A 26915-nucleotide genomic window follows, 5' to 3' on the forward strand; every position below is an offset into this window, starting at 1 on the left:
CTCTGCTTGAGAGAGAGAAGGAAGAGGGAAAAACAATATGCATGTGGGAAACCTCTGTCAATCAGGGCACGTTCTCTGCATATTTGGGTTAATCACTACTTGCCCAACTCCACACAACCAGGTCTGAGGCCACTCCTCAGAAGGCTTCACGTCCTGACCTGTCTGATTTTCAGTGCAATGGACACTAAAGTAAGGCTACCATCGCCCTGCAGGGTCCAGTCACATGGTCCCAAAGCATCACTCCCTGCTCTCCCAAAGTGCTACGAGACGCACTCAGAGTTTCTCCTGCTCCCCTGAAAATACTACCAAGGATGTGGGTCCAATCTGACTCTTAACTTCTGACTTCCAGGACTTTAGGTGTAAAGAGACAGAAAGAACTCTGTTAATACTGCAAAAGATTCTATGGGCTGGTTCTCCCAAAAGAGGGCCAGATCTTTCCTTCCTTTTTTTTTCTGCTGAGGAAGATTGTCCCTGAGCTAACATCTGTGCCAATCTTGCTCTGTTTTATATATGGGATGCTGCCACAGCATGGCTTCACGAGCGGTGTGTAGGTCTGCACCGGGGATCTGAACCTGCAAACGCCGGGCCACCGAAGCAGAGCACGCAAACTTAACCACTATCCCACCGGGCCGGCCCCCAGACCTTTTCTTTCTTTATCCCTTCCTCACCCTGATGACTACTAACTATAATCTGTGGCCACCAGAACTGGTTCTCACCTTGCCAGTGGTGACAGGTTTAGAACCCTCTTCCCTGTCTCAGGTCCTAGCTCTAAGGCCACCATAAGGGCTATTTTTACGTCTAAAAGTGAAAGCTATATTGGAATTTCACTAAATTTAAATCAAATTATAACTTTATTATGAAGGAGAAGAAAGCATCGGTTCTACCCGTGAAGAGCTATACCTGAAGGAGCACTCAGCTTACCAAGAAGTGCAAGGCCATACAGCTGGGAACTCAGCCCCACTGTGTTCCTTTGCTTGAGGCCTGGGAGTAACAGGGATGCCCCAAAATTCCTCTCATCTTCCCACTGCAAAAGAAAATACCAGATCACAGTCCAGCCAAGCAATGAAGACTTTATCTAAAACTATGATTTTTAACGACAGAGAAGAAAAAGAGCATGTCATAGCATTAAGTAAAAAAAGTAAAATACAAAGCTATAGGTACACTATAATCCAAATTTTGTAAATAAAAGATATTTATGTTTAATGAAAAATACAGAAAAGAAAAACCCCATACATTACCAGATTTCTGGGTAGTAAAATTATGAACAATTCTGGTTTTCTTCTTTGTACTTTTCATTATTTTCCAAATTTCTGGCAATGAATAAGAGTTCCTTTTACAATCAGAAGAGCAAAACAAAACAAAAGTAAAGAGTGCACTGTGAACCAACATTGCCTTGAGACAATCAGTGAAGCTTATATCGCTGTCAGCCTCACACTCACTCCCATCGCTACGACACCATGGAGCAAGCTTCTGAATTTTAAACAATTCAGCAACGGTAACACTCCTTCTACTTCACAGCATTAAAATAAACACAACTATTAGGTTGCTTTTAGATACGTGCCTCTCAAAAATAAATTAGGCAATCAGAAACACTTAGTGATCATTTCTTTCAACCCAGGGTGCAAAATTACACTTTAATCAAATTAGAGCCTTTTGAGACATGGTAAAGAGGGGCAAAAACACTAGCATTGCTAAGCCTGCTACAGACCCGGAGCAGCAGTGACAGGGACTCGCTGTGACACAGGGCCCTGAGGACAGCCTTGGCAATCCCCCAACAACGAGAGCTGTGATTTTCTTGGTGCCATGAGTGCACATGGCTGGATCCCTCGTCCAGCTTGGAAACACAGAACACAAAGCTCGGGTGCCTGCACTGGCCTCTGCATTCAGAGGCCAGGGAGGAAGTGGAGAATGAATGGGGTGTGCAGGCTACAGCTGCAGCCAGGTGTACGTGAGGCACCCTAGGTGTTGATGGGCACCCAAACATCTTTACTGTGAATGGGCCTTTGTGCAATCCAAGTGTAATTTCCTACGGTTTTTCTAAACCTTTGAAAAAAGCAAAGACTTTGGGAGACAGACAAAGCCTCCCCTGGCACTTCTGTGTCACAGACGAGTGAAAAAGCCAGCAACTCAGGACCAGGTCACCCACTCTCAAGAGCAAAGCACTCTGAGATTTGGCTTTCCCCCCACATACGCTGTATGAAAAGCGGCCCAGTGAACAATAAATAACAAGTCTTAGAAATATTTTTCCTTTTCTTTAGGGAAAAACATGATCTATAGTATCAGGATGTAACAGGGGCTAAAAGCCAGATGAGCAGCGTCCTTGCTGAGTGAGGAATTGAGCAGGGGTGGCGGTGGCGCCTGGAATGGCAACACTTCCAGATGGACTTTAAACAAGATGAACGAAAACAAGCAAACGGATGTCTTAGAGATTTTTTGATGATTGGGAATAGTAAACCACTGCTGTTTACATGAAATCTACTTATGTGTTAACATACTAGGTCTCTTCCAAGCCTTTAGCTTCTACCATCTGTACTGTTAGGGACTAAATCAGGTGCTATTTCACCAAGGTCCTCATGGTTTTCCCATTTTATGCTTCTGCCTTTCCCATTAATACAAAGCAAACCCTCATCCTCCCTTCCCCCTCCACTCCCCTTCACAGCTTGCCCACACTCGCTGTCTCCTTCCTGCACCTCTCAAACACTCCACAATCCACACCAATTTGATCTCCCGATCCATCATTCTATGGAAACAAAGGTCACAATTTAGTGCCTTCGTGCCACTAAATTCAATGAACTTTCAGAAAGTCCTCACCTCATCTACCCTCTTGGAGCATTCCCATACTGTAGACTACTCTCTTCCTATGGCTTTGTGGTCCAACACACTCCTGATTTTTCTTTTTGCTCTGTGGCTCATTTGTAGACATTTACAAATGGATGTACAAATAATATCTCCAGTCCAGATTTTTTCCATTAAGATCCCAATTTCCCTTGTGGAATCTCTCGACTGTCTCAAAGGCATCTCAAAATGCAACATGTTCAGAGCCAAATTAATGGCTTTCCTCATAAACTCAGTCTTTTTCCAGAGTTCCCTTTATAAACACATGGCGACCCCTCAGTCCAGACACCCGAGTCAGAAACCGAGGAGACGAGATTGTGCCCTCGCTTCCCTGCCTCCACACGCGGTTCCTCATCGTGTCCTCTGCCTCCCAAGTGTGTTCCCACTGCTCTCACCCACGTTCTGGTCCCCACGCTACCCCACCTCCTGCTCAGACACCGTAACAGCCTCCTAAGTGCTTGGCCAGAGCCACCTGGCCCGATCCAATCTCTTACCCACGCTATAGTCAGAGGCATCTTTTCAAAACACAAATCAGATCATGTTACCCTCTCTGCTAAAAACTTCAGTGGCTTCTCACTATTTTTAGGACACAGACAAAACGGCCTAGCACAACCAGCACGCCCCAACCTTGCCTCTCACCCCATGTCCTTCCCACCCTTCTCCCCGCTGCAGCTGCATTATTCTCCTGTCTTATTCCAGCCCCTTTCCACTCACCATGTTCTTTCTGCCACAGGGCTTCTGCACATGCTATTTCTTCTTTTTGGATTGTTCTTCCACTCTTCAGCCAGTTAATGCCTATTCATTCTTCAAATACTAACTCAAGAAATATTTCCTTAAGGAAGCCTTTCCTAACCTAAGTTTAAAATGCAAACAAACAAAAAGTCCCTACAATATAGGCTTTTAATAGAGGATGTCTTTGTAGTGTTCATCACAGTCATAATTTCATATTCGTGTGTTTGTTTTGTTTTAGATGCCTGTATTCATCTTAAATCGTAAGCAGGAGGTGTCTGCTCCCCACTGTATAACCAGCACTCGGCGATGCACAGAACATGGTGGATGCTCAATGTCCATTTAATGAACTAAGGACGTGAGGTGTGCCAGAGGCTGGAACACTCATCCAAGGAAAGCTAAATACACCATAAATTCTTTAGAACGCGGGCAGACTAGAGGGCCCTTCAGCTGCTACCCACACTCGTGTTTTTGATGTGACATTTGAGGTGAAGGGCAGTCTGCAGGGCCAGCGTGCCTGGCTTCACCACTTACTAGCTGGGTGGCTGTCATGGAACATCTCTGTGTCCCAGTCTTCTCATTGGCATAGAATGTGAGGACTCAATGCATTAATGAGTTTTAAACATCAAGAACACAGCCTGCTGTAAAGTCAGTGCTATTTAAATATTAGTTATTCTTAGAATAGCAATAAACAATGAACAAGCCTAAACCAAAACTTGGTATTCTAGACGGACCCAGAGCAACCTGAGGAAAATACTGATACAAACCAAAGAATCAGCATTTAATACCTGAGTTGCGGTCAAACCCAGCTGCCCCACTGCTTCTCTGGTAGGACACATCCAGCTCTCACTATCAATTCCCCATTTCTGAACGTCTGAGGTGCACTCAGCCTAGCTCAAGTTTCAAAATGTGCATAAGGACTTTCACTTGAGATTCTTTCAAGTAGAGGAATATCCAGTTCCACTTTGTTAGAAACCAGTAACTAAAACATGCAGAAGGAACACTCATTCCCGGTTGTACGGGGCCTCAGAGCCACCATCAGATACCTCTTCCAGATTCTGAGGGTGGGGCTCCCTCCGGCCACGTCATCCCTACTGAGCAGCCACTGCTCACTTTTCCTGCGGCCCTCAGAGCTGCCTTACGGTAGGGCACTTACACTGAAGTCTGTCTTCCTTGCCAGGCAATGGTATAGAACATAGAGCGAGAGAAGTTGGGTGGAAGGTACTTCAAAGGCTTCTTGCTTCATGATCTCAAAAACCACGGATAAAGCATCTGCAAGAAGATCAAAGTAAAAAAGAAAGGAAATTAGTTTTAGGTAACATCACCAAATCTGTATTTAACCGTAAAAACTTTTAAAAAGTGGGGCATGAGGGGGCCAGCCCGGTGGCGTAGCAGTTAAGTTCGAGCGCTCCGCTTCGGCAGCCCAGGGTTCACAGGTTCAGATCCGGGTGCGGACCTACACACTGCTTATCAAAGCCATGCTGCAGTGGCATCTCATATACAGTAGAGGAAGATGGGCACGGATGTCAGCCCAGGGCCAATCTTCCTCAGCAAAGAGAGGAGGAAAGGTAACAGATGTTAGCTCAGGGCTGATCTTCCTCAAAAAAAAAAAAAAAAAAAGTGGGGAGTGATAGAAAAATAGACAGAATTAAAAAGTAAACAACGTGGGCTCTGGTCCCAGTTCTTTCACAAACTAGGGCTCCTCCAGCCTTTAGCTTCTACTGGACCTGCCATGATGTACTGAATCAGGTGCTACTGCACCAGTGTCCTCAAGGACATCAAATAAACCACTTAATTTCTCCCAGTATCATCTTCATAATAATAATAAAACACCATTTGTCCCATCTATTTCAAAAGATTTTTGGACAGTCCAATGAGATAATACATATGAAGATGGCTCATAAATTGTGAAGCAAGTTGAAGGCATCATGTCCACCAGCTAGAAGAGCTATGGCATACAGAAAGGAGGCAAATCTATTTTCCAGGTCACCCTGGCAAGCAGAGCAGAGGCTGGGCTGACTGCCCCATTCTGTGGTCTGGAACCTTCTCCCTGTTTGGACAAAAGAGGATAAATGCTAGACACAATCCTAAATGCCACGTATTATTTCAAAGACAGAAACCTGATGACTATAAAAAGGACAACCAGGCTGAGCTTAAAAGATGTGAAAGAATGGACAGGAAAATGCTCATTCATAGATTATAAGCCCTGAGTGTAACTCACAATGTGAGACATTTATTTCCAAACGAATGCTGATCACAGGAGATCAGACCTCGAGCAACTTTTATTTTCCCCCAGTATTCCACAACACAGATGGAAGCCAAGAAAATCAAGTTCAAACAATTTCCTTCCCTTCATATTTGTTGTTAAATTAGAGAGTGTTAGTTTTGGTTTAAAATACGGTACCTGCACATAACACAGGCACCACAAATGTTTCTGACTGAGTTGCTGCGTTAACCAATTTTTGCATTTACCCATAATTGTCAGAGTTGGCACTGATTTGCAGCTGTTCCTAGCCAGCTGGTTTTGCACATGTCGTCATGGTTCTGAAGGAGGCCAGAGGCAAGAATTTCTGTATTCTTTTTGCAAATGGGGAATGTGAGACAGACAGGCAGACCACGAAGTCATCTAGTAAGTCAGTAGCAAAACAAGGACTTGGAAGAGATTAACAAAAAAACCCCAAATAACCAATATTTTAAAAGAACACAATTACAGCAAAAAATCCAGTTTAAACAAAATAGTTTTACCAACTGTTCATTACTGAATCCAAAATTACACAAGAAAGATAAATCAAATTTACTTTATCTTTTATTTACATTCTGCATTTCAGTCAGCTTGGGAAGTAAAATTAGGTTGGCCTGGGCCGGCCCCGTGGCTTGGTGGTTAAGTGCGCGCGCTCCAATGCTGGTGGCCCAGGTTCGGATCCCGGGCGCGCACCGAGGCACCACTTCTCCGTCCATCCAGAGGCCGAGTCCCACATACAGCAACTAAAAGGATGTGCAGCTATGACATACAACTATCTACTGGGGGCTTTGGGGAGAAAAAAATAAATAAAATCTTAAAAAAAAAAAAAAAAATTAGGTTGGCCTGTATAATTAATTTACCTTTCCTCCATAATTATTTATTATTTGATATTTCCTATCCTAACAACAATAAAAAAAAATTTTCTAAATTTTGCTATAAACGATAATAATCATTAAAACTTTATTTTAAAAAATCTTCAATATTATTTATTCTGCATTTAGAAAAAACAACAACAACAAAACTCCTTTGACTCTCCAACATATCCTTTAAAGAGACTGAAGGAGAAAACTGCTAATACATGATTTTCCAATGACACAGTAATATGGATTCTTAAATCTGATGTTCACAGAGAATAGATTATGAAACGTGTAGGCTAATTATCTTTTAGTTGAATTCAGGAAATGCATATTTAAAACTGTGTTTAAGAAACGGACAACAAGGGATAATTAACATTTCAAAAAATAACATACACCAAATACTCTTTGGCAGTCGGCGCCTGCAAGCCTTACGGGAAGAAGATGAGGCAGAGGTCCAGAAAAGAGAAGGAGAGGTGCCACCCCACGTGCAGAAACGCCCGTCCCAGCCTGAGCACTGACCACAGATGCACCAGGAAAGGCCGAGGGGGCTGGCGTGCAGGGAGGAGGGAACAGAGCTCAAGGGCAGGAATCAGAGATGTCATAAATGCGCCAGTAACCACCAGCTCATTCCTATCTCTGAGGCAGTTAACTATCCGACACGGGCACAGCCCCCTTGTGCTCCTCAGCACCAAGCCTGAGGATGAGACGGTGGTGGCGGAAAGCCAGTGTGCGTCCTCACACGATGGCAAGGCCTCCTCCTCCCCTCTTCCCCAACATCCCCTCCTCCTCCCTTCTTCACCAACTCGGCTGCAAGCACAAGTGGGCTCTGCTCTGACTCCCTGTCCACTGGAGACTGGCAGGGTTCCGCCTGACTGCTCTGTAGAGGCTGCTGTAATCCCCGTCTTTCCTTGGCCTCCCTACTGCAGCTGAAGCTAAGTGTCACCTTAAATTAATTTCACAGGATCAGAGAATTTTGGGGGTAGAGATCTCAGAGATCAGCGATCTACTTATTTTACAGATAAGGAAACAAAAGCCTGGGGGTTGAAATGACCTTCCTTCAAAGCAAGGGCACTGCTCTTTCCCGGAAAAGTCAGTTGATTTTATGGTTTGACATTTTACATACTACAACAACTATGATTTAAATAAAACAAAGTTAGCAAGTGGTGCCAAAGGAAGTCAAGCTAATAAGTGCCTTACTGTAATCTTAACCAGGCGTGGAAGCTCAGGCAGGTTACTGCTTAACTAAAGCCATTGTCCTTTGCCTACAGAGACGTGAACAAATACACTTGAGAAACTCAGAGGAAAAAAACCCCGGATATGATTCTCCTATCTGGCCAAGTGGTTTGGTAAATCAACCTCACATCTATTTCTGACCGAAAGAGTGATATAAAGAGATGTTATTAAGAAATAAAAAAGGGAAAGTGCCTATATTACTTCCTTTTGGGAGCTGAAGCTCCACTGTAAATAGACCTGGGTTTGGTTTCTTACCTTTGTAATTTTCTTTCTTTATGAAATAATCCATCAGTAAATTGAATGTAAAGTTATCTGGAAAAACTCCATATTGAACCTGTAATGAAAAGGAAAATAAGAGAAAAACAGCCACCTATTTCAGTTCATAATATATGCCTATATATTATTCAGGATGAAACCTGCCACCATCAGCTTTAAAATATTTGACTATCATTTTACAGCATCTGAGACAGTGAAATAGAAGCTGTGACTCATGAAGTTTGTAATCGGAACTGTTGGTCAGGGTGAGAAAGTTGTGAGTGGGTGTCTGGTATAAGACAACTGATACGTGAAAAATATAGCTCAATTCTAACACCTCATCATGGCTAAAAAAACCCCAAACCAAACCAAGACAGCAAAAAACCACCACGTGCTCCACTGGTTCAGCGATTCTTTTTGTAAGGTGTGAATATCAACACAAAAATGGACTCCTATGAGAAAGCACACATTTTCACATCATGTAGCATTTCTGGCCCTTAGAGTGTTTTTTGCCCAACTTTACTGAGATAAAATCGACATATAACATCATGTAAGTTTAAGGTATACACCAGGATGATTTAATACACGTATACATTGCAAAACGATTACCACAATAAGGTTAGTTAACACATCTATCACCTCACGTAATTATACTTTTTTTGTGGTGGTGGTGGTGGGGAGAATGTGTAAGATCTACTCTCTCAGCAACTCTCAAATCTACAATACAGTAATGTTAACTATAGTCACCATGCTGTACATTAGATCCTCAGAACTTATCCATCTTACAACGGGAAGTTTGTACCCTTTGACCAACATCTCCCCATTTCCCCCTCCCTTAGCCCCTGGCATCCACCATTCTACACTGTTTCTATGAGTTCAGCTTTTTTAGATTCCACATATTAGTGAGACCACAGGGTATTTGTCTTTCTCTCACTGACTTATTTCACTTAGCATAACGCCCTTAAGGTTCGTCCATGTTGTCACAAATGGTGGGATCTCCTTTTTACAGCTGAATAATATTCCACTGTGTATATATACCACATTTTCTTTATCCATTCATCCATCACTGGACACTCAGATTGTTTCTGTATCTTGGCTATTGTGAATTATGCTGCAATGAACACAGGAGTGCAGACATCTCTTTGAGACAGTGATTTCATTTCCTTAGAATATATACCCAGAAGTGGGATTGCTGGATCCTATGGTAGTTCTATTTTTAATTTTTTGAGGAACTTCCATGATTCCCATAGTGGCTGCACCATTTACATTCCCACCAATAGTGCACAAGGGTTCCCTTTTCTCCATATCCTCACCAGGACTTGTTATCTCTTGTCTCTCAGACTGGTTTTTAAAGACCCAAGAAATATGCCAACAAAATATTACTAACCAAGTTCCTGGGACGTTCTGTCCACAAGTAGCTGAGTATCTGAGAATCAAGACTTCTCAAAATGGGGGCCCTTTAACATCTGCCTCAGAAATTTCCAGGAAGGTTTTTAACACTGCAGATTCCCAACCCTCAGACTTACAGAATTGGAATCTCCAGGAACGGGGCACAGGAACCTGAAGTTTTAGTGAGCTTCCCAAGCGATTTTCGCTCACAATCAAGTTTGACTACTAATTATCTAGCTTGCGGTTATATTTTTGTTTGTTTTAAATTCTTACTTCAGTGTGATTAACCACCCCCCCCACACACCGCCCCATTCTTCCCCGAAAACCACAGAAACCCCTGAGGAATTCTTCCAAACTCTACTCCCTTGAGAGACTGATTTTCCTAATGGCCAGCTTCAAATCACAGCTGAATGAGTCACTGCCACTAGGAGGCTATACGGGATGCCTCAGAGGTGCCATTGTTTCCAAAAGCTCATGGGCAGTGTCTATATTTCTTAAAGCAGTCCTCCAAATCAGCACTGATCCCTAGGGGCAGGGTGAAAACAAACTATTTTAGAATGACACATCACTAAAGCTGGAAGGAACCTTAGAAATCAACTGTCAGTGACTCTCAACCCTGGCTGCACATTAGAACCAACGTGGAAGCTTTAAAAAGATACCAATGAGGGATGAATAGGTGGGCACAGAGGATTTTCATGCAGTGAAACTACTCTGTGTGATGCTATAATGGTGGACATGTGTCATGATCCATTTGTCCAAACCCACAGAATGTACAGCACCAACAGTGAACCCCGATGTAAACTATGGACTTGGGTGATGCTGATGTGTCCACGCAGGTTCATCAATTGTAACAAATGTACCATCTGGTGATTGATGTTGATAATGGCGGAGGCTGTGCCTGTGTGGGGACAGGGAGCATATGGAAACTCTCTGCACCTTCTGCTCAATTTTTCCATGAACCTAAAACTGCTCTAAAAAAATCTATTTAAAAAAGATTTTAAAAACCTATTTAAAAAAATACCAATGCCTGGGCTCCAGGAAGATCAATTAAATTAGAATCTTGGGGGTGGAGAAAAACATCTATAATCTTAAAAGCTTCTTGTGTGATTCTAATGGCAGCCAAGGTTGGAAATTACTGATTTAGTACAACTCACTTGACTCAGAGTTGAAAAAACTAAAACCTAGAAGGATAAAATTATTTGCATGAATTTACAGGCAATTGGTGGAACTTATGGGGTTACAGCCTGGATCTTCTGACTCCTTGTCCAGGGTTCTTTCTATTAAAAGACTAGGAGCAGCAGAAAATGAGATAGACTTTTCTGCCTTTCTAGACCCTTCTTCTTTTGTTTTCATAGGAATCTTCTTCTTTGAGTATAATCTGTGTCTTTAAACTCTGAACTGAAGAGAGCAGGATTTAATCCACTCCTTCCCCTGGGGCCTAATATTAGATGTATCCGTGAACCTGCTTATTTGCCTGATTAAATTAGCTTAAGCTTCCTGAGGGCAAGGATAGGACATTATTCATTTTTGTAGACAATGTCATACCCAATGCAATGGCTCACACACAAACTGCCTGCAATGTATATTAAGTTGAACTGGGCCCAAGTCAACGGAGCAAAAACTCCCCAAAACAAAATTAGTATTTCCTTTTCAGTTATAACATACAAGGTCCAGTGACACTATCGAAATAGTACATTTTCATAAAAATACTGTTAAAATCTTTGTATGGGTCAAACTAGTGTTGTAGCTTGAGACTCACAATAATAACATTCTAAATTTCCTTATTTTGTACTTTCTTTCCTACTATGAAGGTAATGAAGACTCAACCCTTGGGTGGAGTGTAGCATTCAGAAAGACCCTAATCATAGGGGGCTCTGGGGCTGAAGAAGAGGAGTCAGGGAATTCAGAAGACATGTTTTGAGTCACCTAGGAATACTGTCTTTTTAAAAGTGTGTAAGATAGACTGAATAATCTGGAAATCACATTCTAGCAAAACGGTCATGTCTTTTTCCCTAACCTTCACCAAAGGGAACCAGGCAAGAAACGCAAGGCTTGGGGATCAAGAATGAAATGAGTTCTTGGGACTGGATTCCCTTTCGCTTTTACCTGTCTAGTTCTGAGTCACTATGCTTGGAAAAGCAGCAGCTACACGAATTTTTATTTTTAATGTGTTGATTAATTTATATCCAGCTCCATTCTAAAAAGGATATCTGAGAACAAAGAATATTTAGAAGTTATTTCTTGTACTATTCTTTGCTGTACCGTAAAGGCTACAAACACCACATCATCTAAACTCAGGAGAACAAGCCACAAATGCCAGGAAACCACCCACCTTATTTACAAGGGTGTATAAGGCTTTGTCTTGTGCACCGTATTTCAGACACTGCCTGACCCACGCGTGGATGGTCCAGTCTCTCAGGTACCAGCAGTTGGGGCTGTGTCGAAATCTAAATAAAGCAAAAGAAGAGAGAAAACTGGTGTTAACTCTTAACCGTCAACATAGCAGCACATCTTCCATCAGCAGGTCCTTCCTTAGGGATTTCCAGACGCGCAATGTAACCAAAAGTCATAAAAGCCAACAGCTGATAAAAACTTGAGGATAAAACTCATTAACTATAAAGTCTGAAATGCGCAAGAGAAGGCAAAATAATGATAAATAACGAACAAAAATATCATAAAAAATTTTATTCCTTATTTAATACCCCTTAATTCAACATCTTGTTTTAACATGAGATTTATGAAAAATGATTTGGGGAAAATGCTCTACTAACCATGGCGTTATGTAATACATATTTCATTAGGAGAGAGATGTGAAGCTGGAGCTGACACTTCAGAAGTTTAAAATAAAGCAGACAAGGCAAAAATGGAAAACAGAACAGCACAGCAACTCGGGGGGAAATCAGCTTTGAGTTATACTGATATTTCTGCAGCACTCAGGAGAGACTGAGACACTTCACTGAACCACAACAAAAAAGAGAAAATAAACAAAAATGGAGTAAAATCGAACACTCAGGTCCTCCAGATCCACAACGCCGCTGCCTCTTGCACAGCTCACTCTAGCTCCTCAGTCTCCCTCCTCGTGCTTCCTGCTGCTCCTGTGTGGTTTTAAAGGCCCCAGCAGCGCCAGCCGAGGAGTAGATGGTGAGCGTTTTCCCACAAAGGAGCAGACTGGAAAGGAATCCCGATGCTCTCTTGCTGGGGTTCTTGCACATGCTGACCCCTGGGTGGAGTGGCTTCTCCTTGCTGCTGGGAGGCGGTCCACGCCACAAGACTGAGCGCGGCAGGGACAGGGCCTGCGGAGGCTGCAGGGGGCGCTCTGCAGTCCTCTGTTTATCTGTTTTGACTGGGACGGATCCTCAAACAGCACATGATGTCAGCTGAAGTCCTTATCTTTTCTTTAACCATTCAGAAAGCACGTCAATCTCTTCGCCCCACAAAAATCAAACAGTTTTCTTAAAAACAAAAAGGCAAGACAAAAACTTGGAGACAAAGGATTTTGTGCCATGTTTGAGAGTCGGGGCTACAGGCCAACAGCAGTGCCTCCCAGAGGCTGGTTACTCCATCCGCCACCTGCTGTTTGCTGCCATCTGCTAGCGGGACAGTGTTCTGCTGAACAGGTTCTCTGCCAAAGAAAGAGCTGAGAAAAAGAGAGGGAGTGAGCGGCAGTATTTAATTTAGGCTACTTATTAGTGGTCTGGTGAGAGATTTGGCAAAAATAAGACCTGAAGATGTTTTAAGCATTTAGAGTCACCTCACCCTTTCCAGTCTTTTGAATATCTTAGGTTTGGCTGGAAAATGTCTCTCTCACTCTATTTTTCTCTACAGAATTAACCCTTTAAAAGCAGAAAGATAGAAACATGTCATATTATGTTCAGGATCCGAGTGACCTGCCAGAGAAGGCACTGCACAGGCGCCTGGGGTTCCTAGATTCACTGAGATCTCCCACACAGAAATCAAACAAAACATGTCTTATTATTTCATGCTTTCTCTCACATTAAAATCAATAGCTGAACTATTTGAGCTTCTCTCGTCACTGAAAAATCTGAGATCTCAAGTGTAACAGCCAATTAAAAGTTAATTTTATTTTTTCAAGAAAAAGGTCAAGTGAAATACCAGATTTATTCCTAGCCGGTGTGATGCTTCCCAGCTGGCCTGTGAGCCCCCGGGGCAGGGAGAGCCCGTGGCAGACTGTCAGCACCCACTCCCTGGAGCCCAACACAGCTCATGGCCCACCACAGGAGCCCGACACGACACGGCCCGAGGCCCACAGGAGGTTTTCAGTAAATAAAAGAAGAGCTTTAATCAACACACGTATTAATGCTATTCTGTACCAATTGTGTTGTTAACAACCATGGTATTTACGAAGGTAAATTCCCTGTCTGGGGCATTTATAATCTTATTACAAAAACAAAAAGCACACAAACAGTTTAACAACAATACAGGGTGGGACGTGACAAGTGCTAAAGACACAAAAGCCACCGCGGGTGGCTTAGAGGTGTTTCCGGTTGTTAGGTTCAGTGCATTTTTCCTTTAAAAACAAACAAACAAAAATTAAAAATGTCAATTACCTCCTTTACTCAAGATTATTTACACCTAACCCTCATTTTAAATCTAACCTTCTGCCCACTGACATTATGACTTTTCTTTTTGATGGACTTTCAAATACAAGCCTGGGGACCACATCCAACCAAAGGCCCCCTTCTCTCATCTGTGGTCAGTAGAGTATCTCTGGGCTTTGAAGAAGAATGACAACGACTGACAGGACCCAGCCACAGACCTTCAAAGTGCAAACTGAAGTTTGTTGCAAGCCATTTGCTAACCTTCTGAGGCTGACTGCCACACCTGGAGGGGCAGAAGTCTCCTCACACTCTCTCTCTCAGAAGACTGAAGAGAATGGAACTCAGGACTGCACACATTTGAGAGATTTGTCAACAGACTCACAGGGGTCGTTAGCAGGTTCTCTCCCTCTCCCATCCTGGAACAGGGCTACCTGGTGCGATCTCTGCCGCCTGAGACCTAGAAATCCAGATTCACAACCACAACTAGGACATTTTCAACTAAGTGACAACATTAAACCAATTTAGGAATATGAGGGAAACACACATTATGAATATGTTGCCCAAAGTACCCCATCGGTGTCAAAAAAGAAATTAGCACACAACTTATGTGAGTAGTGATCTAGAATATAAGCAACTCGAAACATTGAGATAGTAGGGTCCAACTCTGGAGGGTGAGTTTGAGAATTCTTCCGTCAATGACTCTTTAAGCAGATCCGATAGATCAATGTGGGCCCTTTTCAGAACTGCCAGCGGTGATATGACAGCAGGTGAGTCTGGGGAGGGTACTTGCCTGGAATGAGTCTGGGGACGCTGGACCAGCATTCTCCCTTTCAGCCAGGAGAAAGGCAAGGGGACAAGAAGACAACTAACACGTTGATTTTCCAATCTGCCTGCAGACAGACTGGCTTTGTTCTCGCCTGCTCTGACCCTCTGACCCTCTGACCACCAGCCTGGCAGACTACAGGCGCCCACTGTAGGAGTCCCCGCTGTGGCCCACGCCATCAGCTGTTTGTGCACCTCGACAGAAGCTTTATTATTGTCCAGGCCAGCAGGCTGCCAAGCTCGGCAAACCGTGTGAGTGTGGAAAAGACAAACAATGCAACCCAACAATGCTTGTGCTCTGAAGGCGAGACATGCTGAGCTCCCAGCTTAGAAAACAGAAGTAAACGTACAAGACATGAGTATTTCCTGGGGGAAGGAGGAGAGAAGGGAGAAGTGCACTCTCAAGCTCTTAGCTCGAGTTCTAAAGCTGGTACCCTGGGCTGAAGAGCTCTCTGTCCCCAGTGCTAAGGGGGGCTTCCAGGAGAAGACAGAACTTGCCGAGGAAGCCAATTCACGGCCAATCAGATGGCAGGAACGGAAAAGCTTCCTCTCCTCAAAAATCAGGACTCTACTGCTCATTACTCAGGACTCTCCAGGGCATTCACCTGCACCACTGCTCATTCAAGACTGATGTCACCAAGAAGGAGGGCAAGCAGAAATCACAGGCTGCAAAACGGACCTGGGGCAAAAGTCTTCGAGATTTCTTAGAAGGGAAGAGAGGTTACGTCAAAAGCAAGAGTGAACAGAAACACACCAGAGACTCACTATAATTATACAGAAGATACTTTCCTCTATGTAAAAGAGTCACACAGGATTTCCTATTTGTGATCAATTTCATCATTTCCTTGAAAAAAATAAAAGTGGGACACAGCCTGCCCTCCAGGGGATTCAAATAAAGGTCACTGTGGAAGGCGAGGGTGGCCGTGCATCAGGCCTCTCGGGACCAGACAGAGGCACTGCTGGCTGAGCAGGGCTCAGGCACGGATGCGGAGCCTGGAGCTCCGGGCCCAGCACTCAGCCCACCACTCAGCCCACCACTCAGCCGGCGCAGCTCTTCCAGATGAATAAGCAAGCTTCCCAGCACGTTCATCTGATCCTGAGAGGCCCCACCCTGAACACACACAAGCGCTCCCTCCTCCCTAGTGACTGCTGTGTCCTGTGGCAACAGGCTCTACAGCAGGAGACCTTAGCCCTGAGCCGGGCAGACATGGAGACAGCGAGGGGCCGAGTAAAGGAGAAAAGAAAGAACGCCGAGAAGAAAACACAGCTGGCTCCCAAGCCTGTGGTGTGAACCGGGAATCCTGTCAAGAAAGTGAAGTGTGTAATTATGAAAAGGTTTACACGCTTCCCTGAACTAGAAGCAAAGAGCAAGAGGGCGTTATGTGACTAAACAGAACCTGATTCAGTCACCGCCACCCACTTTCTCATTCTAACAGGAAAATTACTTTCTTTTGCATCTTGCTGGAAATTCTGCTTTCCTCAATTATTAGTTGCCCCCAATGACCACAAATAGAATCAGATTTTGTTGACATAATTTCCTAATGACTATTGTATTTTTGTCAAGTGTTTACAAAACGGGGCTGAGTCTAAGAGAGGAGCTGATCATAAAGACACCAGTATGTGGATGAAAACCTCCTTCCCGCCTCAGAGCCCAGACTCTCACTCTGACAGGAAGGTCAGCTAACGTGACGTCCACAAGCACATCCTAAGTGTGCGCCAGGTGAGCTCCACAGCAAGAGCCCCCGAACACGGCCCTCCAGCAGTCAGTCAGGGGGGCCTGACCAGTGCGTGCAGGTCTACCTCAGGAGACAGACACAAATGTCTTTCTTTAAAAGTTCTAATATTGTTTTCTTTTTCTTTGTTGTGAGGAAGATTCTCCCTGGGCTTACATCTGTGCCCGTCTTCCTCTATTTTGTATGTGGGTCGCTGCCACAGCACGGCTGACGAGTGGTGCAGGTCCCCACCCGGGATCCGAACCCACGAACCCTAGGCTGCCAGAGCTGAGAACACGAACTTAACCACTACGCCACCAGGCTGGCCTCCACTTTTTTCTTTTTTAAAAGACAGGTTTATAGACATATAATGTGCAAACAGTGAAATTCATACTTTTCAGTGTAAAGGGCCATGAGTTTTGACAAATGCATCCGGTTGTGTAACCACCGCCACAGTCAACATATAACAACAGTTCTATCACCCTAAAAATTCCTCAGTGCCTCCTCTGCAGTCAACCCCTCCAGGGTCTGCTGGCCAGTTTAAGCCAATTTTGTATAGATCACCTCCTCAGGTCTCTTTCTAACCTCAGAGTTATTAATTTTATAGAGGAAAAGCAAATAAGGTGATAAAACTACAATTTCTGTTAGTCTATAATTTATATTCTGCCAATTTCCAAAAAAGAAATTGAAACACTGAAAACCCGGTTTACAAGCAGTGTTCTCTGAGTCCTTTCTAGTGCTCGCACCTCCCGGTGCCCCGTGCACTGTTCTCAGAAGGGGGATAAGCCGGTGCATCTGGTGGAGACTGACACAGGCGGAGAGCTCTGCAAACACTGACTGCCAACTAAATGCAGCACAACGCCACAGCGTCGGAGAGAAGACGGAGAACAGAGGGGCTTGTTAGCTACAAAGTCAAAGTCTAAATTTGTCAGACCTAGCACTTCCCCTGGAAACACACTGGTATCAATGTGACACTCAAGAAACTACACGAGGAGAAATGTAGGAAATGACAAGTAGGACATACGTCCCCCTAATCCTCTCTCCTCTCTCTGACCTGGCTGTTCTGCCAGATCGACCTCTCTCAGTCTAGGAGGCACGGTTTTTATTCACGAAGTATTTACAGGGAGCCGCCCTGTGCCAGGAGATCCCTATTCCATCCCTGCTGGTCTCCCCAGTTTTCTCTAACTCCAAACAGTCTTAAAGATGACATCTCTCCCTCTCTGATGCAGAAAGGACAACACACATGATGGACTCTGTGCTCTGCTGCTCTCTCTCTCATGTCTGCAGGTGAGGGGCCAGGCAAAATGAAGCCAGCTGCTCTGTCTGAAGCCGGGAACACTGTTTTCATCAGCATCCAACGGTGATATGTATGGATAACAGGGGAGGATTTGTGGGGAGAATAGGAGAAGAAACAAGTATTTACAGTGATTGCCGAGGCACCCTCCTCGCAACGGTCTCACAAGCAGAAAGTGGCTGTCTTCGTGGCCAACAGCCGACCCAGTGACACTGCAGCCAGAAGCGCCTGGCGGGGCTTCTCCAGTCACTTTACAGCTGGACACGCAGGTCAGCTTCCCGCCCAAGTGAGCCACTGCAGGCCAAGGAGGGGCCAGGGAGAGGGCCTTAGCTAGGAACAGCAGGAGGCTGAGAAAGTCGAATCTGGGAATCAGGCCTATTTATAAAAGCACATACAGTTGTGGGAACCGGCTCGGTTTCGGCAGAGATAGGGGAAATATTTTGAGTTTTCAGTAGAAAATCTATGAGCAACGAACAAGCCAGTTTAAAAAAGACGCAAACATTTCCTGATGTCTTCTAAAGTTATGGCCAGGAACTTCAAACAAAACTTCTGCAAAATCATGAATAATATGATGACTAAGAGAGGAAAATCACGTATATTAAACAGTCACTGGTAGGCTGCACATCTGAGTAGTTCTGAGGAAGGGAAAGGTGAGAAAGAAAAAGGAGGGAAACAAAGGAATAGAAATCAGAATTTCTGGAGTATTCTAGGCTTAGTGAAGTTGTCAGGATTATGTCTGCCACAAAAGAAATGAGCAGGCAGAGACGCCCAGCCGGGGTGAGGCCCACTAGTACAAAAGCAGGAAGAACTAAGCCGGTGTTGAGCAGATTTATATGTGTTTTTGTGTGTGAGATTACGGATTTCTTCAGAGGTATTTTTGAGGGAAGAGAAGCTCAGCACTAATCTGGATTTTTTAAGAATCAGATTTTTCTTTAATAAAAAAGAAAAGCATCTCAGTGCTTTAAACTGATTCTCTAATACATGGAAAAGTGGAATCCCTAAGGATTCTGTTTATAGCAAAGGTAAGACTGGATTTACTTCCACTTACACAAGTTCGTAGCTAGTTTCTATTTCTGTAACTTGACTGACTTCTCTATTAAGCCTTTAAGCTCTTGAAAGGCAGGGACACGTTTATCTTTGTGTCTTACAACCATGGGTGTGTTGATGATTTGGCAACAGTGACTAGGCCCTCTAAGACGGTATAAATACCAATAACGTATGTTGAAATTCGTGAGTCTTATTTATATTTGAAATAGTAATCCACTTCCGGTTTTGAAGTGTCATCCTGCCTCTAAACAGACGAAGCCAGGAGGAAATGCCACCTTTTCTGTACAAGGCAGGAGGAGATCAGAGATGGCAGAGAATGTGGAATAATATGTGGTCATTCCGGAAAGCCACCCACAACTCGCTGCTTCTCCCTGCCCTCTCCTTCCCATCAGACATGATAAAAGGACACATGGATTCTGCAGGGCAGTAAGTTCAGGTAGCAGACAAGCTGAAAGGAGAGTGAAACCAGAAAGATGAGGACAGAAGACCGAGGACGTGGGCTCAAAGAGCTCCCCTAACAAGTTCTAAGTCAAAAAACTTGGACCTCTCAAGATTAGAAGAGGCTTTGAAAGCTATCTAAGCCAAGTAAATTGGGGATAGTGGAAGGAAGAAAAACATATACAGAATTAGAGAATCTATAATTTAGTGCTGGTAGGGACCTTCAAGATCCACTGTTCGCTGATTGAGCAGTTTTACCAAGCCTGGACTGGGTGACGTGAAACTGTCTACCCTAATGCCTTTACTTTACAGATGAGGAAGCTCGGCATCCAGTGAGGTGAAAGGATTACCCAGGAAGAGCACAGTCAGCAACTGAACCTAAACTAGATTCTTTACTCTTACTATTTCACCATCACCTTTCAACTCTTCTACTGGTAAGACAGCTTTAAAAGGCATCTCTGCAGTCTGACAAAGGTCTCTAACATACTGAAAATAAACATCTCTTCCAAATTTAGAAGCAGAATCTGAGAAAAATACTCAGGCTGTGAAGCGGTTCTGGAACTGCCCTCTAGTAGCTGTTTGACTTTGGACAGTCACTTGATCCTTCAGGGTTTCAGTTCCTGTAACCGTAAAATGAAGACGTAGGATTATCTGGACCACGGACTCAAATGTCTACAGGGGCTAGTCAGTTAATACAAATGCACGAAGAATCATGTAAGACAATAGGTGTAAAGCTGATGGTATTACAATCAAGCAAAGCAGCTGCCTAGCTACAGTTTTTGAAAGCATACTATATGAGCCAACAGAATACACCGGAACTCCTTCCAGCTCACAAGTTTAATGGTTCTAAAGAATAATAAGCCTAATCCACTCATTAAAACAACAGTCATTTACATGTTTCTATTAAACCAGAAACACAGCAGTGATACCAATAAGTGACTAGAGACTCAAAGACGAACAAGCTACCATTCAGCCCACAGCTGACTCGACTCTATTCCACCAGCCTCCATTTGTCTACCAGGTGAACATCATTTTACCTGGTTTGGGCAGTCAACATAGGTTATTATGGGGACAGCAGATCTTGCAAACTGGCATCTAAAATTTCAAGATGAAATGATACAATCACTAAAGTTAAACTTGAGGTCCCTAAGGTAGATTTTAATTGGAGATCAAGTCTTGTAGGAAATAAAATTTTCAGCAACTGATCCTTCCACTAGTATTTTCTACTGAAATGAATCTTCATTGTATTCAATTCAATTGTATTCAATTCAGAGACAGCCATCAAAAGTAACTTTCCTATTCAACACATTGTTTTGTATGTTGCCACTTTCTTTAGCTCCTTAAATAAATTCCTCCTCAGCAGTCATAATCATCCAAACAGTTCACTATCATAACTTACGCATTTTTGGTTTCAAACCCCTGTTATCTGGCAATTCCTAGAGCAGAAATGGTTGAACTCTTAGAAAAAGGAGGGGGGAGTGAGAAGGGGGTGGTCACAGGGATATTAAGAAATTACTTGCCAAGCCGGCCCGGTGGCATAGCGGTTAAGTTCACGTGCTCTGCTGTGGAGGCCTGGGGTTCGCAGGTTCGAATCCCAGGTGCAGACCTACACACCGTTTATCAAGCCACGCTGTGGTGGCATCCCATATAAAGTAGAGGAAGATGGGCAAGGATGTTAGCCCAGGGCCAATCTTCCTCAGCAAAAAGAGGTTGCCAATGCAACAGACGGTAGCTCAGGGCTAATCTTCCTCACCACAAAAAAAAAAAAAGTAGTTCACAGAACATTAAACAAAAAATTAAAAAAAATAAAAATAAAAAAATAAAAAAATAAAATGTTATGTAAACAATAAAAAAAAAAAAAAAGAAATTACTTGCCAGTTTCTGGAACCATAAAAGGACATAATCGCTTTTTATAGCTAAAGAGGAAAGAAATTTGAAAATTGTGATTTAGACTTGTCAGTCCAATTGGTTTTCAGGAAGCTTTAATTTACTACTTACAAAACTCCCCCCCAAAACCCTTATTTATATATGAAGCTAGGAAAATTAAGGTGACCTTTTCTTCTTGTGCTGTCAAATGGTAAAACTCAGGACGACTAGATTAATAAGTAGCTTCTCCATTTAGCTCAAGCTGGCCCTCCCATACTAAAACCAAACTTTTTTTAAAACTGAATATTTGAAATTGTACAAACATAATACACTAAGAAAATTCTTAACAATGACCAAATGCAATTGACTTTCACGCCATAGGAAGGCTAAGGGTCCGAGACAATTCCCTTTAACATGATAACGATCCTAAGGAAGAACGATTAGAAATTTTGGACAGGAACGAGCTAGTTGTTTAGTAACCCATCAAGCACAAAGGTCTGGGTCCGTGTGTTCTGGCTGGCAAAGCCTCCATAAACCCACACAGCTACAGCTGAACAAAAGCTCTAGGGCTGGCCCAGAGGAGGGAATGAACAATTGGAAAAACATCTTTTATTGCCTGAGAAAATTTTTGTAAACATCTGCAAATGCCAGAAGAGCTGCCTCACGGTGACGGCACTGCAGGCAGCTTTCCAAGGGCCTCTGCTTTGCTAAGTGTGCGTCACAGAGTGAGGAGGGCGGGCTCTTTCCCCTCTGCTTCCACCTTCCCTCCCCCTCCTAGTTTATTATATAAATAAAGCTTTGATGGATAATAGTTAAACAGATTCCAGACAGGCTTGACTGAAGAAGTTTGAACACCCAGGAGGCAGAATATCACTGCAGAACTCTCTATTGTCTGCCATTGTGAGCCACAGATGCAGGGAAGCATCTTCTGCATCCTAAAAGGGCTGGGCCTGCTGATTATGTGTCAGATGAGGGCTGCACTTTGTGGCAGGGGAGAGAGAAACAAGCTATGAAAATACCTCTGCTTCCTAAACATCATCAGCTCATATGCTGGACGATCGCAGTGTGCTGGGAGGGGATGCTCGTCCTCTATGAGGGCACAGCCAGGGGAAGTGCAGCTGCAGAGCTGTAGGCTGTCCACATGCACACGGCTGCCACAACGCACGCAGCCTGTAGTGAACAGGCAAAATTTTTCCTTTACTAATTTTAGGCAAAAAAGCAAGGGAGCTAGTTAAAAAAATTTTTTTTTTAACAGAGAATAACATGAAGGAAAATCTGAATGTTGAACGAGAGAGAGAACAGTTCTGATACATACCTATGTGGAATCACTTGTGACCACAGAATGGAGCATTTGGTGGGGGCACAGCTGCTCTCTTCTGCATGTGACCCTTCATCAACCCACTACGAATCAAAACAGTACGCCAGGCACTAAGTGACAACGATAAACAAACACAATCCTTGTCTTCAATGAGGTTAGATTGGGATTATTGAAAAACAAGTAGTTGGTGAGCATCTAAAACAAGTTTAGAGGGCTAATTCACAAGCATCATACACAACTCCTCATTTATATAATGTTGATTATTGCATAAGAGCCTGGTACTAAATCTTTAAAAATCGGCTCTGCTCTTCCCAATAATCTGTCTTTTTGTTTGTTGTCTTTGGATATACCTAGGAAATAAAATGTCACAGATGCAGACAAAGCTGTGCCCTCCCCCTCGCTTTCCAGAGGAGAGTCGGTGTCCATCACTCTCCTGCATCTGTTCTTCCTTCATTACTAGGGATGTGTCCTGTGTTGGGTGCTGGAAGGCACCTGTGTCTTTTCACTCTGCATTCATGGGCCTGTCGGACAGAGAAGGGGGCTGGAGCACAGGGACGCGCGCTTCTCCAGGGGCAGGAGAGCAGCCACAGAGCCCACAAAATGACCGCTGTCTCAGAGACGAGGGAGGACCGGGGCCACCTTTCCTGGGGAGACTGGGCAGCACTGCCACCAGGACAAGCCCTGACAAGGTGATTGCTACTCCGCACTGGGCTGGGACCCAGCCCTGCCTCACTGACATCGTTAAATCAGCCTGACAATTGGTTCTGTCATCCACGAAATAGAGGTTACCATGAAATCAAAGGAGAATTAGGTATTTTGATAACCTTTAATCTTTTTTGGAACCAAGCAGAGTAGAAATACGCACACACATAACTAACATTATAGTTACAGTCTACTTGACGACCTGTCTGGTATTGCTTACTAACTGCTTTAGGTGTGTGTCCTTCCGGAGGCCAAGGCCTGGAGCATAACTGCCTCTGTAGTAGAGAGGAGTTAACAGAGAAGATTTGGTGTCAGACAGACCTCATTTCTACTTTACAAGCCCAGAAAACTGACTCTAAAACCTCAGGATCCTAATATGTAGAATGGGAATAAAAGTTGTCCCCACCTCACATGGTACAACTCTGGATTGTTATGAGGATGGCGGAGATAAGACGTGCAAACTGCTCAGAACAAGGCCTAGCACACGGCACTTTCAGAAACTAGACAGAGCGGCCGACACGCAGAGGGCCACTGAGTTAAATGTGAGCTCTTGTGACTATCCTCCACACAGGACGTGACGTGCATAGCGCTGTGGGCACACGTGCAGCAAACACCTGACCGCCATTAGCCAACTGGGATGGGAGAGGGGAGGAAGGACAGGGTCAGCAGGAGGGTGAAGAGTCCCGTGCCCCTCCTTCCCCTAGAGACAGTCTCACACCAGGAGCTGGAAGGCGGAGCAGAGGGGAGACAGAGAGGCTTTTCACAGCCACATAAGCGCAGAGCCAACCACTATAGCAGTGTGCCAGCCCGCGTGACGACCGCTCTGATCTTATTTATGATAGAAAACGGTCCAGGCAGGGAGAGGGAGCTGCGAGGTGACCTAGCAGGGAGTTAATTTACCCATTAGTGCTCCCTGCTCTTGGACTGGTTTTCATAAGCTGGCAGGGCAGAGTTACACACAACAGAGCTTACGCCTTGAGCTCTCAGTCGCTTCAGTGCCCACCAGCCTCGGCTGAAATCAACAGCTGAGGAGTATGGACACCCAGGGAAGATAAACCGAACCACTCAAAAGAGAAGCTGCCAACCATTGCTCATGGCTCTGACCTGTGCTGGGGGTGGAACCTCTGAGAGGAAGCAGGTATCTCTGCAGGACATGCCACTGGCCTAGGAAGTGAAGGAAAAGACAAAGGCAACGTACTCGCTGCTGAGGAAGCCGCTGTCCCAGCCTGCGATCTTCACCCCCTGTGAGCAGCCAAGAACTCTCTTTTTCATCACTTATCCACCACTGGGAACCCAAAAGGAATTTAAGGCTGAAAGCTCCCATTCCTGCACCCAGCCCAAACGGAGCCACCAGCCCTTTCAAACGACCTGGACAGAGCAGCTGACAGCAGCCACATGACAGCAAAGGGCCACTGAGTTAATGCAATTTCTATGAAAAGCAAATACACAACAGCTTTTCTCATGTTGAAAAAACTGTGGTTACAACTAACCACTAATAGCTGTGTTTTAGGATCCTGTGTTAAGATTGGCTCAAAAGATGAGAGAAAGACAGGGTGAGCTGCTGCTATAGGGACCACAGAATTTGACCAGCTCTAGGATTTTACATAATCCCATGCAACCATAGGAAAGTCTAAGTTATTAGTGATACCTGTACTAACTATATTTCTAGGAATGAATACTTATAAAAGGATGCAACATATTAAAGAGCTTGTTTTTTTTTTTACTACTTAGATCTTTTAAAAAAAAAATCATACTGAAGGGAAGCTTCCTTTCCCTGGATCAATTTGTGTAAAATCTTTATTTAAACCGTGACTACAAATGATGATGATGAAGATGATAACGAATAATAGTACTATCAATTAAAAAGTATGGAGCACTTACTACATGCCAGGCATTCTCCTAAGTACCTTAAATACACTTTTTCCTTTTTACAGAGTAGGAAATTGAAACTGAAGAGGATAATCGAGCCTAAGAGCTCATGAATCCAATGCAGGTGGTTTTCCCCACAGCGTTGGGAGCAGATTGCCGGCTGCTGTTAGGGGCCAGAAGCACTCAGCCTGCATTCAGACAGCCTGCTTCATAAACACGTGCCCCCTGAAGACCAGAACTGGACTCGGCATGGCAGGACGTTCACGTTAGGAGAGGAAGGTAAAAATGAAGACATCAGGTCTTATCTTTCATCTCAGGCCTTCGCCAGGGTAGCCTGGCGGTGCTATTTTGTTGCCCCCCTCCCCCAAAGAATCTCTTGGGTTGGTCAGTTTCCCCAGAGAAGACACCTCCAGTCTCCTCCCTCAGAAGTATAATAAGCCCCCCATCCTCAAGTCTAGAGTCCTGCTGGTTCAATCTCTCCGGAAAGAAAACTACCAGTCTCCTGCGAGGGTTGGAGGACACAGTCTGGGTATCTCCCCACTCGGATGAAAACTCCCATCACTCCTCCTGTCTCAGCTCCACGACGTCTCCACACCGGGAGTACCTTCTGCTCAGGTTACAAGCCTTCCTCAGCTTCTGTGGAACGGACTGCCCTGCTCCAGATGGCCTCTCCTGCCAGCTTAAGTTGTGGCTTTCTCTTCCTGCTAAGTAGGAAGTTCCTGACCTCTTGTCCATGTTTTCTAGCTTCCAAAATTTTGTTGCTGTTGTCTCCTCTCCTGTTCCCTTTATTCTGTAGGTTTTTGTCTTTTCTCACCCTGTACTGTCATATTGGCGGAGGCTGTGTGGTGGACGGAGATAAGCACGTGTGTTCAATCTCCCGTGTTCAGTCAGAAGACTTCTCCAGAAGTTCTGCTCTCTCTATAAACTAGTCAATGGATTACATAACAATCTAAAAGTGATGATGCAGAAAATACACGTGAAATATTCAAATACATTTCAGCAGTAATACCCTCTGTTTAAATAAGAAGGAACACCTTGAGTACAACACTTACCCCTCCTGGATTTCAATTTCAATAAATTACAAAACAAAAGGCTAGAAGAGTCCTTCGATAACCCTTTCAACTCTAATACCCTTCAACAAAGGCCAAAAATAAATCCCAGGACTGTATTCTGAATTATTTGTTCAATCTCAAATAATTATTGAAACATTTGTGCACATATAGTAAGACCCCAGTACATGGATGGTATGCTAAGTGTTAAGAAATAGCGTTAAGACACAGTCCCTAAACTGTAATATTACCTCTTTTTTTCTGGGGAAAAAAAGGATGATCACATGAAACAACATTATTCACAACTACTCTGAGAAATGAAAGACAGTTAAACCAAGCTTGGAAAATTCTCTCTTTTAAGAAAGTAGGAAATTATGCAATATTGCAATAATTTCTTAAAAGGTGAAACATCCGTCATACTCATGGGACCTTCTCTGCTTTGACAATTTTTTTAAAAAAATGAAGTGTTTTATCTGTATCTGAAAGGTCAAGAAGGTAGGGGAATGGATCTCACAAGATTATGAAACAAGCACAACAGGAATATCTAACCTAGGCTGAAGCCCAGCAGAGCCTTACGGGGCCCCTTCCTGCATCAGGTGTGCACAAAACCTGGGAAATGAGGGAGCAGACATCACTCCACAGTCCGACTTCCCGGGATACAGACACAGGCGCCTGTATCTATATAGAGAAGGGAGGCAA

At 44.0% G+C, this 26915-nt stretch overlaps 1 protein-coding gene across 4 annotated transcripts in view; it reads right to left on the reverse strand.

The window, feature by feature from the left end:
• The window catches only part of MRPS27 (mitochondrial ribosomal protein S27), a 91022-nt gene that overhangs the window by 7201 nt on the left and 56906 nt on the right, over positions 1-26915 (reverse strand). For all 4 annotated transcript variants that reach the window (XM_058559195.1, XM_058559040.1, XM_058559249.1 and 1 more), the window contains 4 exons: positions 11873-11987; positions 8152-8230; positions 4721-4836; positions 922-1024 (listed from right to left, as the gene is read on the reverse strand). In XM_058559195.1, the coding sequence (XP_058415178.1) occupies positions 922-1024; positions 4721-4836; positions 8152-8230; positions 11873-11987 (413 nt within the window). The remainder of the gene's footprint in view (positions 1-921; positions 1025-4720; positions 4837-8151; positions 8231-11872; positions 11988-26915) is intronic.

The sequence above is a fragment of the Diceros bicornis genome, chromosome 1 (assembly GCF_020826845.1).
Source record: "Diceros bicornis minor isolate mBicDic1 chromosome 1, mDicBic1.mat.cur, whole genome shotgun sequence".
Taxonomy (NCBI): domain Eukaryota; kingdom Metazoa; phylum Chordata; class Mammalia; order Perissodactyla; family Rhinocerotidae; genus Diceros; species Diceros bicornis.